Source organism: Penicillium diatomitis, assembly GCF_028827545.1.
Source record: "Penicillium diatomitis strain IBT 30728 chromosome Unknown utg000005l_segment0_segment0, whole genome shotgun sequence".
In the NCBI taxonomy this organism is placed as follows: Eukaryota; Fungi; Ascomycota; class Eurotiomycetes; order Eurotiales; family Aspergillaceae; genus Penicillium; species Penicillium diatomitis.
Window position 1 is genome coordinate 2726578 of NW_026623177.1, and position 17315 is coordinate 2743892.

General features: G+C 52.6%; 6 protein-coding genes across 6 annotated transcripts; all 6 read left to right on the forward strand.

Annotated features, from left to right (window-relative positions):
* Positions 1 to 71: 71 nt before the first annotated feature.
* On the forward strand, positions 72 to 404 carry N7539_005393 (uncharacterized protein; the record flags this gene model as incomplete). Its single annotated transcript, XM_056934995.1, has 1 exon — positions 72 to 404. One exon carries the CDS (start codon positions 72 to 74, stop codon positions 402 to 404), a length of 333 nt encoding a protein of 110 aa, XP_056790189.1.
* Positions 405 to 2323: 1919 nt separating this feature from the next.
* On the forward strand, positions 2324 to 5208 carry N7539_005394 (magnesium transporter CorA family protein; the record flags this gene model as incomplete). The annotated part of the gene is made up of 4 exons (XM_056934996.1): positions 2324 to 2640; positions 2733 to 4775; positions 4871 to 5073; positions 5138 to 5208. 4 exons carry the CDS (start codon positions 2324 to 2326, stop codon positions 5206 to 5208), a joined length of 2634 nt encoding a protein of 877 aa, XP_056790190.1.
* Positions 5209 to 6788: 1580 nt separating this feature from the next.
* Positions 6789 to 8492, forward strand: N7539_005395 (sugar transporter; the record flags this gene model as incomplete). The annotated part of the gene is made up of 2 exons (XM_056934997.1): positions 6789 to 7024; positions 7130 to 8492. 2 exons carry the CDS (start codon positions 6789 to 6791, stop codon positions 8490 to 8492), a joined length of 1599 nt encoding a protein of 532 aa, XP_056790191.1.
* Positions 8493 to 8633: 141 nt separating this feature from the next.
* Positions 8634 to 9488, forward strand: N7539_005396 (uncharacterized protein; the record flags this gene model as incomplete). The annotated part of the gene is made up of 2 exons (XM_056934998.1): positions 8634 to 8662; positions 9197 to 9488. The coding sequence occupies 2 exons, from the start codon at positions 8634 to 8636 to the stop codon at positions 9486 to 9488; spliced, it is 321 nt and encodes a 106-aa protein (XP_056790192.1).
* Positions 9489 to 9597: 109 nt separating this feature from the next.
* N7539_005397 (uncharacterized protein) lies at positions 9598 to 11637 on the forward strand (the record flags this gene model as incomplete). Its single annotated transcript, XM_056934999.1, has 6 exons — positions 9598 to 9691; positions 9768 to 9954; positions 10040 to 10154; positions 10231 to 10479; positions 10548 to 10796; positions 10867 to 11637. The coding sequence occupies 6 exons, from the start codon at positions 9598 to 9600 to the stop codon at positions 11635 to 11637; spliced, it is 1665 nt and encodes a 554-aa protein (XP_056790193.1).
* Positions 11638 to 14068: 2431 nt separating this feature from the next.
* Positions 14069 to 17249, forward strand: N7539_005398 (putative beta-galactosidase; the record flags this gene model as incomplete). Its single annotated transcript, XM_056935000.1, has 2 exons — positions 14069 to 15656; positions 15730 to 17249. 2 exons carry the CDS (start codon positions 14069 to 14071, stop codon positions 17247 to 17249), a joined length of 3108 nt encoding a protein of 1035 aa, XP_056790194.1.
* Positions 17250 to 17315: the final 66 nt, after the last annotated feature.

A 17315-nucleotide genomic window follows, 5' to 3' on the forward strand; every position in this document is an offset into this window, starting at 1 on the left:
CACTCAGTGGCCTTGGTCTGTCGCTCTTAATTGCCCGATCCACTCTCAAGCTGGGGGGCGTCAGCGCCACAATGCAGCAGCTGCCGCAGAAGGCAGTTGAGCGCGGTGGAAGTTCAGCTCGAAAGGTGGGCTTCTCATGTTCCCAGTCCGATTCCCACACATCAAGGACTAGCCAGTCAGGGGAGCATCGACATCGTGTCCGTCTCACCCTCACCGAGTTGCCCAAATCCCAGGACAGGATCATCAAGTTTGTATGGTGGCGTGAACCTCGAGGGGTCTGCTTCTCGTCCTCTTCATCGACACCTTCAGGGATGAAACAAATCTGGTCCAGACTCCCGATGGGTGGGGAAGCCTCAAGCAACGAGCGTGGCCCACAACCTGCGTCTAGCGCCAGCGCTAATTGAATTAGGCTGAACTTTCAGGAATTTTCAGGGATCTCGATCGAAAAAGAAAGGCGATGTATTCGAAGCTTTTTCCTGCACCTGTCGAAAAGTGGCTGACAAGGAGAGAAACTGAACGATGTTCACGCGCCGGAAATGGTGACATTGGCGTAGTAGGGAAGCCAAGGCTCGAAGTGTCAGGGACGGCGAGGTGTATCGAATCTATCGATGTGCGTCGGACTGTAATATGTCGTCGGCTAACGCTGGGATCATACTTGGTCTCGCATGATTGTTGTGTATCAGTTATCTCTTGTCTCTTGAGCTGGTCAGCGGAGGACAGCTGAATCGTTCGTACCCTGACAAACGTGGAATCTGGAGGTGACCTGCCATGTGCCAACGCATCCACGAAGGTGATCTGAGCGGCGTGGGCCGCGTGACTCCCCGGACCGCCATTCTCGTCAAGGCCAGCACCTGTACGGCGGGCGACAAGTATGCACTACAGTATCTACTATCTACTATCTATTCCTCTGGGGAACAATGCTCGTTACCCAGTGAGCCAGTACTGTCCGAGGAAAGACCTTGTATGAGGAGCCGTCGATTTCGGGCGTTCATCCAGCAGAGCGTTTTGTTGAAGAGAGTTTGACACCCGGAAAAGCAAGCGTACCACTGCTGTCATCCTGTGCGGATGATGGTGGTGATGTGGTGGGATATAGTTGGCCCCATCAAGAACAGGTCTTCGCCGACTGAGACTCTTGTTTCCTCAACGAGGCCCTCCACAACGTTGCTCACGTTGGTCATCTCTACCCGAGGCCTACATTGCCGAGAGATGAGACGCCCAGATCCTGTGATAGCGGTCAAGGGGTCGGAAGATCTAAGGATGGGATTCCAAACCTGGGTGCATATACCAGAAGCGTACGACCTCGCGAAGATGGGCCAACGCTGGGAACTGGGAAGAGGACCGGAATCGTCACCTGTTTGAACAGCGGGCATCAACACCTGCAGCCAAAATGGCTCCAATGGCTTGGAAACGAAGGACTCGGGCCATTTTTACTGATGCTTCCAACAGGTCAAAGTGTCCACTCCGGAGCTTCGCAGATAAGGAGCTGTTGAAGATAAGCTTTGTCAAGTCCTTGCGATCCTCGGAACGGTCGCTGTCATTCTCGTATCTACAATCAAATGAATCTACTGGATTCAAGGTACACGGCTGCAGTAGTAATACTGTAGTACTCCAACCCGAGTCAAGTTCCCTGAACCAGTCGGCACTCCGTCCTCCCGCTGACCTCATCGATCCGGATTGAGCAACGGAGCGGGTGTCGGTGCCAGCACTGATTCTCCACGACGTTCACAGCACCACGATCAATCGCCCAACTTTCTACGACTCGTGATAGATTCTCCAGTTCAAAGAGGCACATACAGTCTTCTGTGACATTCACACCCTTCCAGGCTCTGTCTTTGATATCGAAACACACGTCTCGACCCTTGACGTTCCACAGTTCGTCGCCACACGCGTCATCCACAGCCAAGACCTGCTTGGTCTAGCCCCCGCCCGGGCTGCATTGCGGCGAGTCATTTTCCTCGATACGCTGACTCGGCAGAGGTGCTCCAACCGTTCCTTGCTGCGCATCTGCCGTGCTCACTGGGCTTTTCATGAACGCACCAGACCCCTAGCTCATACGTTCGCGAGTCCGTTGGCGAAGTGAGATTCGCGTGCAATCGTTGATAGAGCACTGGTTCGCACGTTGTCGCACATCCCATGTGATCTCCACTCGATTGAAGAAGCCTTCGACCCAGTTTGCTACAACTGAGCGAGGTAGACACATACGGCTTAAGACTCGACAGATTTGATCGAGGGGTCTACTCAATCGTGCATCTGATCATCGCCGTCTTTTTTTCTCTCTCGCTAAATCAGTCCGCCATCGCTTGAACCTTGGTCATTCGAGGCAATGAATCAATCTCCGGCGAAGATACCGGAGACCCGCCCCGGGGCCCCCGCTTCCGACAATGCTCCTGCGCAGAAACCGTCCAAGTCGGCCAAGCGAAGAAAAAACCGTAAAGGCAAACGACGTAATCGACAACAGTCGTTCCTCACGCCGAAGATCGACGAGACTGACGAGGGGTCGGGGCCTGTGTCGACGATTGTTGGAGGCAGGGAAATGGATGATAGCGAGCGGCCGACGTCCAGGGACAATCCATCGTACTTTACCTTGCGTCGAAAGCACAGCAACACCAGTCTCGAGAGCGACGCATTGCTGGACCATAGGTACGTCAAGCCGCATTCTGAGAATTGCAGATGCCAGGAATTACAGCAAATATATGGGATCAACGAGACTAATTCTTTGCTGCTGGCTGCAGAGATCAACCTATGATGCGACCACGTCGGGACAGCCGTTTGGCGGGCTCGTTCCGTCCGGGCTCACTCCTCTCGGGGGGTGTCTGGTCGAACGACAGTCAATCACGGAACACGCCGAGAACCAGTCGAACTCAGCAGTACCAAGATTCAGACAGCGAAAATGAGAATGCCACCGACCGGACACCACTGGTTAGAGGGTCTTCGGGCCACACGCCTGGTCAATCTCGATACGGCACCGACCAGCGCTCGATCCCATTCGCGCGCCCTCGTCGGGCGTCCGTTCATACGCTCTCGCCCCGAGGCTCTCCACGGACTCATCAGACCCCGCCCTACTCCCCTGACCTAGGGCGTGATTACGATGTGAACAATCCACCGTCCATTCCAGGAACTCCAAAGCTGGGACCCGATATGAATTATGACGATGCGGTAGTGACGGGAGCCGAATTCGAGTTCGCACTGGCGCGGTCTATGGAGACACGTAGAGAGTCCATGAATCGACCCAATGACGCCCTGATTGATGTCGACGGTGGTCCCAGACAGCAAAAGTCAGAGCCCTCGTCGATTCATTCCGGCCAGTACTCCCCCCAAGAGCTGCGACGCCGCCGAACGGTGACCTTACCCGTGGAGGAGGACGTGTGCTTCCCGACCGAGGATGTCTCCGAATTCGCTGATGAAGAGCGGCAAACACCCCGAGATGAACAGGGTGAGCGTCGAAGACGAAGACGCCGTCAATGGCCAGATCTCGATGTTTTGGAGGAGTGGAGCCGCGGTGAAAAAGAAGACCGGAATGGTGACCTGCGCGTGAAGAAGATCAGTGAGCCGGTCTTGGTGGAAGGCCGGTTGCGCCCGCAGTACAAGCTATGGCGACGCGAGGAAGATGACACTCCTTATCGATTCACCTATTTCAACGAGGAATTCCAAAGCACAATTCATGCGCAGACCATTTCCGAGTTAGTTCAGCCAGGAGGTAGCTTCCGTGAGCTGTTTATTCCTGATCCACCGGAGCTCGAATATTCCTCGTCCGAAGATGAGGATGATGTTGAACCTTCAGTGAATGGTAACCCCACATCAGTATTTGCCAGTATGAACGGCGCGCATTGGTCCAATAACCACGAAACGCAGCCTGCAAGCACTAACAATGCCAACCACGCAAATACCGGTACTGGTCCTGCGCAAGCAAACCCTGAAACGAAGAATTCTCAAGAACAAGGGTCCGGTACAGTGAACAGTAATCGAGGACCTCAAAACCAACGCTTATCCATCATCAGCGAGACCCGTCCAGGTTCCACGAGAGACGCATCGCCCTCACAGTCGCATCAAGCAGAGAAACCGAAGCGATACGGTCCACGGCCAACCTTCTGGCTTGATGTCCTGTCACCTACGGACGCAGAGATGCGTGTCATTGCCAAGGCGTTCGGCATACATGCCCTAACTGCCGAAGATATTATGATGCAAGAAGCGCGAGAAAAGGTCGAGCTTTTCCGCAGCTACTACTTTGTCAACTATCGCACCTTCGAACAAGACCAAAACAGCGAGAATTATCTCGAGCCCGTCAACATGTACGTGGTGGTATTCAGGGAAGGAGTGATCTCTTTCCATTTCTCACAAACCCCACATCCCGCCAACGTTCGTCGGCGGATTCGTCAACTCATGGACTATCTCATTCTAAGCTCAGATTGGATCTCTTATGCCCTGATCGACGATATCACTGATGTCTTCGGTCCTCTCATCCAGGCCATTGAAGATGAAGTCGATGAGATCGATGAGATCATCATGAAGATGCACTCGTCTACCAAGGATGATGTGACTGATAACGAACCGCCTTCGTTTGCACCGGGAGAGATGCTTCGACGAACTGGCGAATGTCGCAAGAAGGTGATGGGTCTATATCGGCTGCTGAGCAACAAGGCGGATGTCGTCAAGGGTTTTGCCAAGCGCTGCAATGAACAGTGGGAGGTTGCACCAAAGTCTGAAATTGGCCTCTACTTGGGCGACATCCAGGATCATATCATGACAATGACTGGTAATTTGACGCACTATGAGACGTAAGATTTTTCCCCCCTTCCTCCTCTACCCAGTACTACTGTTTGCGGTTTGCTTTTCCAGTACCCGCTGAAGCTCACACGTCCTTTCCGTGCAGAATTTTGTCACGTGCGCACTCAAATTACCTTGCGCAGATCAATATCCTCATGAATGAGCGCCAAGAACAGACCGCAGATGTGCTTGGCAAACTGACAGTACTCGGTACTATCGTGCTGCCGATGAACATCATTTGCGGTATGTGGGGTATGAACGTCAAAGTACCCGGGCAGGATATTGAAAATCTCAACTGGTTTTGGTCAAGTATGTCTTATTTTCCCCTTAATTATATAGACGTGTCGTGCATGGGTACTAACGGGATACATAGTCACTGCCGGTTTGCTCTTGTTTGGCCTTGCATCATTCTTGATTGCTAAGCGCGTCTACAAAATCGTATAGAGAGATGTCCATGTCCTCCTCTAATGTCTTCTAATGCTTATTCAATCACTCGACACGCACTGTTCTCATGACATTTCCCAGTCATGCGTACACCACAAGCAAGTATCCATGAAACCGATTGTCGAGCGACATATTGTCAAGAATCGCCTCATTCCAGATATGTTTCTGCACCGCATGGATTGATAACCAACCGACGCTTGCTCCTCTTGCTATTTCCAACCGGCATGCAGAGATGTTCTTCATTAACTTGACACCTTGCTGCCCCCTTGCTGCCCCCCCACCTCACGTTCGCGACTTCTTTTCGTGATTTGTAAGATCTTGTATATTTATGTATTGTGGCAGACTGTATACCAAGAATTGTTCAAAGCGAGTTTTGCCAAAGGTACCTAATTACACATGACACGATGACAACTGAGATAATAGCGGGAGATATTCATAAATCGCCTTGTGAGCTAGAACTAGACTCATTGAACTTGTATACGATCTTTGAGAGGTAAGATTCCTGGTGTATTGTGAGCGATCTGAGTACGAATTAAGACCACTGCCCGTCTTGGACTTTCGAATGACCCGACGGGGGTTCGTCTGGGAGATATTTCATTCTGAGGGACGTGGGGTAGGAAGGACGATGTTAGACACTCAACTCGTCTAGGTAGTACCGTATCTTCTACTACATACCGATGGAGTCTCTCCAGGAGCTCGATCGCCAAAATCCCACCTCGACTTCCTGTGGAAGGGCACCCGACTCGGCAACCACCAAAACCTCATCATCAACCTCACTGTACCTCTAGGTTCGCACTGCACCACATCATCTAATCATGCCCAGGCAGTGAAACGCAGTACTGCCTGTCCGCTGAAGCTCTGACTTGTGTATAGAACTCCCGCCAAAGCGGCAGTTTCTTGCTCGCATGGCCCCGGTTTACCAAGTCTTGGACATCAAGAACTAAACTTTCGAGCTAAGTTTGTTCTCGTCGCGCCTTACTACGAGATGCTACACTGCGTGGGAGCATGAAGGCTCGCCATGGTTCACCAACTCAACGACTGTGTGGTTATCGGCAAGGTTGTGCACGTTAAGCGTTAGTCTAATTCCCCCGCATCGGAACGTTGCCGGCAGAGTCCGGCAATCTGGTGATTTCGCCGGTGCGAAGTCTACGTGGATTCAGGGTTCCGGCTATCAGAACCGCCGAAAAAAGGGTGGATCAGCAGCGCCGTGGCTGATTCCCATCTGCGAAGCGGGGAAGAAGATATCAGACAGTTGGCCATATCAGGGCTCGCTCTTTTCGGCATTGGGTCATGAGATCTGGCAGCCACTTTGGGTCCAGGGAGACGCTATCTCCTGGACCGTGTCCGCAAGTCCGGGTCTAGATGGATGGTCCGGCGTGGGGATGGCTTCTACTGGGAGTGTTATCAGCCATCTGAGACAGGTCAACGTGAGCCCGCCGCTTGACAGGATAAAAGGTTGTTCTCCTTACACGTCCAGGCTTTAATTGCGGTCGAGTCCCACCTGCCCCGGATTTATCGTTCAATGATTGACCCTCAACACCTGCCTACACTGCTGCAACACTGTACAATTTGCATACACCATGGGTGCCACGTCCCCGGTATCAGAGTCGCCCTTGACAGTCGGTGCCATGAGCAAAAGAGGCTCAGGTCTCGGCTGGCTGTCTAACAAGGGCATCGTCCAGCTCAACATGATGTTGGTCCTGTTTCAGGTGTCCAGCTTTGCAACGGGATACGATGGCTCTATGATGAATGGACTTCAATCTCTTACTTCCTGGAAAGAATCTTTCAACAATCCTGGCGCTTCTGAACTAGGACTGTATGTACCCTAAGTGACACCTGGTACCTGGCTTTTAACATGCACCTTTACTGTTGAGGCATATCGACTTCACCGAACACTGCTTACATCAATCCTGCCTTCTAGATTGAACGCGATACAAAATGTGGGCCAATTGATTACAATGCCCATCTGTGCTTACAGCTGCGACAAATTCGGTCGACGTCCCGTGCTTTTTGCTGGGGCATGCATCCTCGTTATCGGAGTAGCCCTTCAAGCTGCAGCACAGAATGTGGGCATGTTCATTGCTGCGCGCGGGATCATTGGTATGGGATTGGTTTTGAACATCACGGCTGCGCCTCTCCTTCTCTTGGAACTAGCTTTTCCTCGGCAACAAGGTCCTCAAGTGGCCATTTACAACAGTCTCTGGAACCTCGGTGCCTTGGTCGCAGCTTGGATCACATTCGGCTCCTTCCGAATTCCGAGCACGTGGGCATGGCGTCTCCCACCTTTGCTCCAAGGTCTGTCGAGCGTCATTCAATTGGGCTTCTGCTTCTTGATCGAAGAGTCACCGCGCTGGCTTCTCAGCAAGGAAAGAGACGAAGAGGCGCGAAAATTGATCTGCAAGTACCATGCAAACGGCGACGACTCGGATCCTCTCGTCACTCTGGAAATGGAGGAGATCCGCACTGCTCTTCGACTCGAACTGGAAGCACGACGTAATACATCCTACTTGACTTTCTTCCAAACCAAGGCCAACATCCGACGGTTCATGATCATCATCTCCGTGGGATTCTTCTCACAATGGAGCGGCAATGGACTCATTTCCTATTATCTGACGCTCATCCTCGACTCCATCGGCTATACTGCCGAAAGCACACAGACATTGATCAACGCTCTCCTGACCCTGTGGGGCATGATCTGGAGTCTTGTCTTTGCCTCTGTCATGAACCGCTTCGGACGTCGCACTTTGTTCCTCATCTCAACGGCAGGCTGTCTGGCCGTCTACGTCGTTTGGACTGCCCTGGAGGCTACATACGAGATTCAGACCTCGCTGAACGGCACTGGAGGCGATGGGTATGCCAAGGGAGTCTTGGCCATGATCTTTCTGTACACATTCTTCTTCTCGGTCGGATGGACTCCGCTGCAGGTGACGTACTGCATCGAGATCCTCCCGTTCGATCTACGCGCCCGCGGTCTGGTGCTGTACAATCTCTGCGTTGCGATCGCCGGGATTTTCAACCAGTACGTCAACCCGATTGGGGTCACGAACAGCAAGTGGAAATACTACATCACGTACGACGTGTGGCTGGCCTTTGAATTGGTGGTGGTTTATTTCCTCTTTGTGGAGACCGGTAATCTGAGTCTTGAAGAAAGTGCCGTTATCATGGATGGAGAGGAATACGAGAACAAACTCATCGAGGCCACAGCATCTATGGCGGAGAAAAAGCTTGGTACTGATCAAATGATCACGGTCACAGTTCAGACAGATGGAACTCCGGCGAAGTAGTTTTATCAAGACCTACACTAATACAAGATATGAGAATTTCTTTTTCTTCGGATTTCCCGCATGGCATATCGTGCCCTTGGACAGAAATTTCACAACCCTATTATTTGGCCAGCAGAAAGAACTGTGTCCAACCCTAGCAAGATGGCCAGAATCAGGCATCAAACCACCTAGTAAGCAAATAGTCAGAAGACAGCTCAATAGGATCCTACTGAATGCCAGTCACGCCGATAGTAAGCGATCTCATAGGTTTCAACACTTGTTCTAACCCACTGCCCGTGACTACATTGATGCCTCATAACATGGCGAGGATGGACATAGAAGGAGCGTTTGAACCAGGGCCCATATCATCTGGATAGTACAGTATGCACTATACAGTACATATACCGGTCATGCTGACTTGCGCGGGAAATCCATAGATCACTTTCAACACGCGAAACATCAAGATAGAGTAAGTTTATGACACACAAGGTCCTCAATAAGCATACCTCTACCGGGATATATGGCTCCGAGACTCGGCCATGCATTCTGACAATCCCCCCCTTGTGTCTGAGCCGTCCCGCTTGCGAAAGTCACCCCGGGTCCCCAACAGGACCGCAGCACAGCTGGGGAAAGATAAGACAAGGCCGGTAAGGTTATCTCCCACAAACCACAGGTGAACTCAAACTGTGTGAGACTTTTTTTTCAAACAATCTCACTCCTAACAGCCGAGATGCGGGGGAAGTGGACTGGTCACCCATGGCTCCTTGGGAAACAGAGCAGATCTTTCTCGATGAATGCCCCAAAGATCAGCCCCACATGACAAGGTCACTGATTGTCGTTCAACATACCTTCGGTGATTGTAAGCTCTTCGCCGGCGACTTTACCGGGGGTCCACTCGCCCTGAACAATGAGATCGCGGCTGGGTTTGCGGTGTCTGCAATGAGTGGACGGAAGAGTGTGGACAAGTACTTTGCGTGGGCTCGAATCACGCACGCATTGATTGATGGAGTGGGATAAAAGTCGGAGCTGACCTTCATTTGGTCGTCCATTGATCAAGGGCGATTTCCCAGGTGCCTTTCCTCAGTTACGGAGTTACCTCGCTCGGACAAGCCTGAGGGCAATTACAATGAAGGCGAACGTTTTCACTCGCTGGGCTCTAGCCAGTGGCATCCTTGCAACTTGTGTTTCAGCTGCGCAAATCACCAAGAGCTTATCCAAAAGTACATTGATCGTAGGAGCATGGGCAGTGAATTACGCTAGAGTCAAGGCTAACGGCGTCTTCAAATATCACAACAGATGCGCAAGACTTGTTCGACTATTCTATGCACGTGAATGATCTTCGATTCGACGACTCATATAAACTCATCTGGTATGCCGACAATGGCCCCTGGTCGACTCGATTTACCGCATGGTATGTCGCGGGTCTGTTGTATCGGAATAAAGGCCATGATGTGGACAATGCAAAGGCTGCTATTGAAGCGATGTAGGTGTTCTGAAATCTGTCTTCGCGAAAAGCACTTCGGGCAATGATCACTACCCTGCGCGTGCTAACAGCACTGATTGTTCAGATTGGCATGTCAGATGACTGAGAGCTTCGACTCGGCATGGTACGGTACTTTCAAGCTCTCCCCCGATGAGCCATATCCCACTCCGGACTCCGATCTGTATCCTCCCAAGATTTATGTAAGTGTACCAAAAAGGGAGACGAAATTCTGCTCGATCGCGTGATAAACTGATCGCTTTCCTCCCTGGTATTAAGGACACATATGACCCAAACTGGAGAGAATTCATTGGAAGTCAGCTGGTCCAAGTTGTCGAAGAGTTCTCAGACCTTCTCGGAGACCAACTGGTGTCCCGCATCGAAGACAGCCTAGAATATGCAGCGGTGGGATCAATGCGACGCAATGGTTCATATCCAGAAGGCGACAACCTGACTCCGGCATATTCCAACCCAGCACTCATGAGAGCTTGGTACGTCTCGTGGATTGGTGCGCGACGACATAACGAGGTGAGCAGGGGTCCTTTTTTTTCCTATCCTTGATCCGACATCCTTGCTGTTTTGCTAAGTCCTTATAGACCTTTATCAAGTACGCCAATGATCAAGCCGACGCCATTCTGAACCTTTTCCAATCCACAGGCTCAAATGTGCTCCCCGAGTACAATGCCCCGACCTACTATGGAATGGACGTCTGGGCGCTCGCGGGCGCCATCAAGTACGCTCCGCGCAACGCAACCATTGTTAAGAACTCCAAGACCATGTTGACGGCAGTCTGGGCGGATATTGCTGCTCATTACAATCCGTACCTTTCTGTCATGGCCGGCCCCGTCAGTATTTGCCTGTTTGATTTCTTCCTTGTAGAACTTTCAAGCGCTGACATCCGACTCTGTCTTGTAGTATGACCGAGCATATACCCGCGACATAGTCACTCATTCTGCAGTCATTGATTATTTCTGGTGGGCATTGTATGGGTATGGCACGGGTCCTCAGCCCAACAAGATGGAGACCGATCTTCTGTACGACGTCGCGCAGGGATCCGCTCTGGCTCTCGTCGTTGATGTTGTCAAGTCGCACATCTCTCCCTCGGACTCGACGTGGCTTCAATCGAAGGGAGAATGGACCGGCGAGCGCATGATCAGCAAGGAGATCCCCGACGCACCTACTTTACACACCGAGCCCCGTACCGCAACCACCTGGATCAGCTCCTCGCTTATGATCGGTGCAGAGAGCGTCAACGAGACCGTCAACCGCGGCGAACAATATGTGCCTGCTCTTGTTCAATGGGCCGGTGACAGAGGCCACAAGCCTCATCCCTACATGACCTATTTCAGCTTGTATCCGACCGCATCAACCATTCATGCCGTTGCTGGACCGAATCAGCTGGAGATTTCTTATCCCAACACCACGCAGGAAGGAACGGATATCTTCACCTTTGTGCTGTCGCAAGTGCCTCCCAGCTGGACTCTGACGAAGAAAAACGTGGTGCGCGGGCTCGACGAATTGCCGTGTCTGAACGCGAAGATCAATGCCACGGGGCTGGAGAAACAGCCTGTTGTTTACGGGTCGAGTACTCTCGGCGACAACCGGTTCTACAATGTTTCCTATGTTGTGCCTGCGGGCTTTGTGGGTACACCTAGTGTTTCGTTCCAGCTCAACTACACTTGTTAGATTGGTGAAAAAAAATGATCATGAATCCAACGGTCTCTTTTGGCTCCGTCGTGATTGAGTATTTGCTCCAAGATTGCTACATAATATATTGGACAATAGACATGCTATCGCATTGGTGCCGACCTAAATGTTTTCGGGATCTCGGGTTCGGTCAGACCCTCGGCGCCACGGTGTGTTAGGTTAGTTCCGTGGTTTTCAGGCTCAAGTTGCTGCGTGGGCAACTAGTAAACTACCTACTAGTACACATGTGTGATCATGTGATATGTACTTGTGTACTTGTGTACTAAGTTACTACCTACCTAGTACCTAGTACCTACTACTGTAGTCTTAACGAGTGACTACTTAGTACTCACTGACTCAGTGCTGTGGAATTGGATGACCGGCTAAAAACAAGCTAATGTCAATTGAGAAAGTGGGCGAAGGGTCAGATCGGGTGGTTTTTCCGAAATCGTCAGGTCCAGTCCTGATTGAGGAACTGATTTGAATTTGCTTGTCCGAGTGTATTCCACAATTGTCCATAGCTTAGGTAAAATCTCTCCCCCGCAGCAATCTCACTCCTCATCCCTCTCACACATCGATACTGCTGCCCCTACAGTAGCCGTATCTCATCAGTTCTCTCTGCCTTGGCTCCAAGGGTCACGCTAGGCTCGTACGCGTAGCAGTATGTTATTATGTATTGAGTCTCTTGACAAAGTTGACAGTAGTCTTTTACACTATTTTATCTACGATTTTCACGTCGACTCGCACCCTTCGGTCCGTTTCGGACCGACCTCCAACGCAGTCTGTCCCTCGATCGAAGAGCCGCCTCAAAGCAGCTGCAGACTGTTTACAGACTCCACACCGACTGGTTGCGACCTCCCCAACCGGACCCGCGTGCCCCGAGGATGAGAGGAGCAAGCGCGGTTGCGAGCACCCGCTTCGCTATTTCCTGTCTGGAGTTCTCCACGATCCACAAATTCTTGTCTCTATCCAGGCAACCCAGCCCCCCCCCCCCCGGCGCACCGTGTGACACCTGCGTATAATAATGTACCACGTGCACTACCCAAATATGCCGTCGGTTCTTCTTTGCTCTACTGCAGAACACGCAGGGAAAGTCCCAAGTCTGATGTATGAGGAAGGTGAAGCGCAATGGCTGATCGAATACTGGCGTACACTTGTCCCCCGCAACGCCTGACTATCCCCCTCTTCTTCGCGAATGGACTACCATGTGGCTTCCAACTTACACACTACAGTACGGTGGACTTTCTGGAATCATTGCTTTTTCCGGACGGCACGTGGCACTGCTGGCTTTTCCCTCCCGTGGACCAAATTCTTCCATACTTCAGTTTCCAGGCCAGACTATGGAGTATGGACTACGCAGATTGCAGAGAGTAGACGGTGGATACTGCACCCTAGGCAAAGCGAATCAAGTGAGGCAACTCCCCCAATTCATGGATGAGCAGCGAGCTCATCGTGGGGTGGATTTGGGGCCCCGTATAGTATGATCACCAGGAGGCACCCCCGAGATTCTGGCGAAATTGCCCCATTGAATTCGACGCCGGCCACCGTAGCACGCATCGCAGTACCGTGGCTCATCGGGACCCCAAGTGGACACGACAACTACGGATTTCCAGATCCAGGGCAGCACTCCTGAATCAGGCCTCAGGAGTACCGATGACCTACTAATTCTTGGTCGTCGACCGCGGGTCTGGCGGGGAAGTCAAGGACAGCAGTTGCCTTCGCCCTCCGAGGCTGATTCACCCCGCATGAGGGAAGCCTGGAAATCGGTCCGAGTCGGGTGGCATCAGCGGCATCCATGAGGGTAAGGCCGAGAGTGTTTTGAGTATCCGATATCCCCGAATGAACCACTTGGACTGCTCGTGTCTCTCCAGAGACCTCCGATCACTCGCTACGCAGCAGCTTCGACTCTTCCTCGCGGTGCGCACGGCAGGAGGCACGTTTCACTCAATCGGTGAGCCACTCGCCACAACTCCTGCTCAAGACAAATTGTATATTGGTAAAAGCCCGTCCTGGCAAGCCCTCCACTCGGCATCTGCAATGAGGACATCTCCGGCGCGGCGTCGGGCCCCTGGTAGGCCTGGAAAGTTCGTACCCCACCCCGATTGCGTTAGGTTTTCCAACGTATGGTGGGGTTCCCTGGGGATGGGAAAGTTTACCTGCGGCGGGGAAAAGAAAGGACAGCAATGGATTCATGCAGACTGGGTATGCCACAACAGCCAAGAGTGAAAGGCTATCAGCGATCCTTCCATGGTCTGTGTGGCCGGGCTGGTTCCTCTGGCCATGAGATACCCCTCTCATGATCTGTTAAATAAAGTCCCCGATCCGCGACCATTTGTTTCACCGGTCTGCGTACTTTTCCTTCTCTCTTCCAACTCGATATCGCCGTACGTCCCCCACTCCCCCCGGGTTACTGCAATAGTCGTGCGCAGCTATGTCGTGCCCCAGAACGCAACCCGATTGGAACAATCTCAGTGTCCTGCACAGAAACACACTGCCTTCAAGAGCGCACTTTTACACGTATGGATCCGAGGACAAGGCTTTGACCTTTGATCGCGAGAAGAGCGAATACATCTCCCTCAACGGCACGTGGAAGTTTCGTCACGATAGCTCGCCCTTGGAGGCTCCGGAATGGAATACGGTCAACCCTCTGACATGGGATGATATCAAGGTCCCCGGCATGTGGCAAGTTCAGGGATATTCCCACCCAACTTATACCAATGTCAACTATCCCTTCCATGTCAACCCTCCCAATGTTCCCCTCTTGAACGAAACGGGCTCCTACTGGCGCCAGTTCGTGACACCCGCTTCCTGGGAGGGCCAGCAGGTTCGCATTCGTTTTGAGGGAGTGGACAGCGCGTTCCACTTGTGGGTGAATGGCGAAGAGGTTGGCTACTCTCAGGGATCGCGAAACCCCAGCGAATTCGATATTACCTCCCTCCTTCAACCGACTGGCTCGGTCAACACTCTGGCAGTGCGCGTGTACGAGTTTTGTGATGGTTCATACATTGAGCGGCAAGATCAATGGCTATTGAGTGGAATCTTCCGTGACGTGGGTCTGCTGGGCTTCCCCCAGAGTACCATTGTGGATTTCGATGCCGTGCCGATTTTGAGCGAGGACCTTTCCTCGGCCGAGCTGGTCACCAAGGTCAAGGTTCAGGGCGAGGCCGGCTCCGTGGACGTAAAACTCCTTCGCCCGGACGGTTCTGTTCTTGAGCAGTCCAGCTTCTCATCTTCCGAATCGAGCAAGATCAAGGTGACTGGTGACGATCTGCAATTATGGTCTGCCGAAAACCCAGTGCTGTACACTTTGCTGGTCACCTTCAACGGTCGCACGATCCCGCAACGCGTGGGTTTCCGTCGCGTCGAGCGCAAGGGTCCCAACTTTTACGTTAATGGGCGACCAATTATGCTGTACGGCATGAACCGCCATGAACACCATCACCTGTACGGTCGTGCGGTGCCATACGAGAGCATGCGTGCGGATCTCTTGCTGATGAAGAAGTACAATATCAATGCTTTGCGATGCAGTCACCAGCCTAACGATCCGAGACTCTACGAGGTCTGTGACGAGCTAGGTCTCTATGTCATCGCCGAGGCCGATTTGGAGACACACGGCTTTGACCCTGTGGAGCGTTCCAACATCCCAGACCAACACCTGATGACGGAGTATGAGGTGCAGGAAGCCTCTTACAAGATTGCCACCAAGTGGACATCGGACAACCCGGAGTGGAAGGACGCGTATCTTGATCGGGCTGAACAGCTTGTTCAGCGATTCAAGAACTACTCTTGCATCATCTTCTGGTCCCTGGGTAATGAGGCATTCTACGGCCAAAACCATGCAAGCATGTACAAGTGGATCAAAGAAGCCGATCCTACACGTCTCGTTCACTATGAAGGTGATCGCGACGCCGTGTCTGCCGACATGTATTCTACCATGTACTGGAGTCCCGAAGCCCTCAAGAAGCACGTGGCGGAGAAGCCCGACAAGGCGATGATTCAATGCGAATATGCTCACGCGAGTAAGTGCAAAAAGCAAATCCTTCGAGTCCAGGGACAAAGTCAAAAAGAACTGCAGTCTAATCACACAAACAGTGGGTAACGGTCCGGGTGGCCTAAAGGAATACATTGACACTTACCGAAGCGAGCCGCTTCTGCAGGGTGGTTTCATCTGGGAATGGTGCAACCACGGCATCCTGACTCGCGAGGGCAATCAACCTTATTACGCCTACGGCGGCGATTTTGGCGATAAGCCCAACGATGCTGACTTCATCCTCGATGGGATGGTGTACTCTGACCACACCCCCACTCCTGGATTGATCGAGTACAAGAAGGCCATTGAGCCGGTCACCGTGGCCTTCAAGGACGGTCGTGTGGAGGTCACCAATCACTACGATTTCAGCACCCTCGATCATCTGTCTGTCTCATGGCACATTGTGAAAGAGGCTGGAAACACCGAACCCGTCGCCTGGGAGCTCCCTGAGATCAAGCCGGGCGAGTCCAAAACGGTTGATCTGCCTCAGGGAGTTGCCCCGAGCTCGGAAGCGAGCTGGTTTGCTGTCAACTTCTCGTTGAAGAAGGCCACATCATGGGCTCCCCAGGGCCACGAGATTGCATGGGCACAGATTCCCCTGTTTGATGAGAACAGCCTCGTCCTTCCTCAAATCTCGGCTCCTCCTTCCAAGCTCTCTATTACTGAGATTCAGGGTAAGCTGCACATCTACTCGGACAGCTTTGCCTCCAACTTCACCTATGACCTTGTCCGAGGTGACTTGGCATGGTCTACCGATGCGGGCAAGGTCTTCCATAGCGGACCCCAGCTTGGTATCTACCGTGCCCTGACTCAGAACGACATCGGGGCTGGCGGTCCTCTCGCCGAGTGGCAGCGTTTCCGTGTGGACAGCTTGTGTCGCATGCTCGTGCAAAGCTCTACTTGGAAAAGCAACAACGACGGCAGCGTTTCCATCACTACCAAGGTCCGCGTCGCACCCGTCGTCCTTGAGTGGGCCATGGTTGCCGATCTCACCTACACCATCACTGGGTCCTCCGTCCAGCTTCACGTCAAGGGTGACTTCTCCGGTACCTTCCCTACCGTCGTTCCCCGTATCGGTCTCACGATCCGTCTGCCCCGTAGCTACGAGGGTGCAACCTGGTTCGGCCGCGGTCCCGGCGAGTCCTACCGCGACAAGAAAGCCGCTGCTCGCTTCGGAACCTTCACCTCGTCAATCGACACTGGCCTCGAGACCCCCTACGAGTGGCCTCAAGAAAACGGCAATCGAACCGATACCCGCTGGGTCCGGGTTCATGCGGCATCAGCCGACCAATCGTACGCTGCCTCTGCCAAGGCTCAAGCAGCTCTGCCTGAGATTGAGACCCGAATGGACTCGCCTTTCAATTTCTCGCTGAGCCGGTACTCTACGGAGGAGCTGGACCGTGCCAAACATCCTCATGAGCTGAATGCGCTGGAAAATGAGACAGAGTTCACCGTTGATTTTGCTCATCATGGTATCGGTACCGGCAGCTGTGGCCCCGGTGCGTTCGAGGGTAACCGCTTGGAGGCGGGTCCATTTGAGTTCACGACCTTGTTCCGTCTGCTGGATGGCAAAAGCGAGTAAGCTGGATGCGTACGGTGCCATCAGCACCGACGCGCAAGACCCCTCGGGGCGATTTATGAAATGATG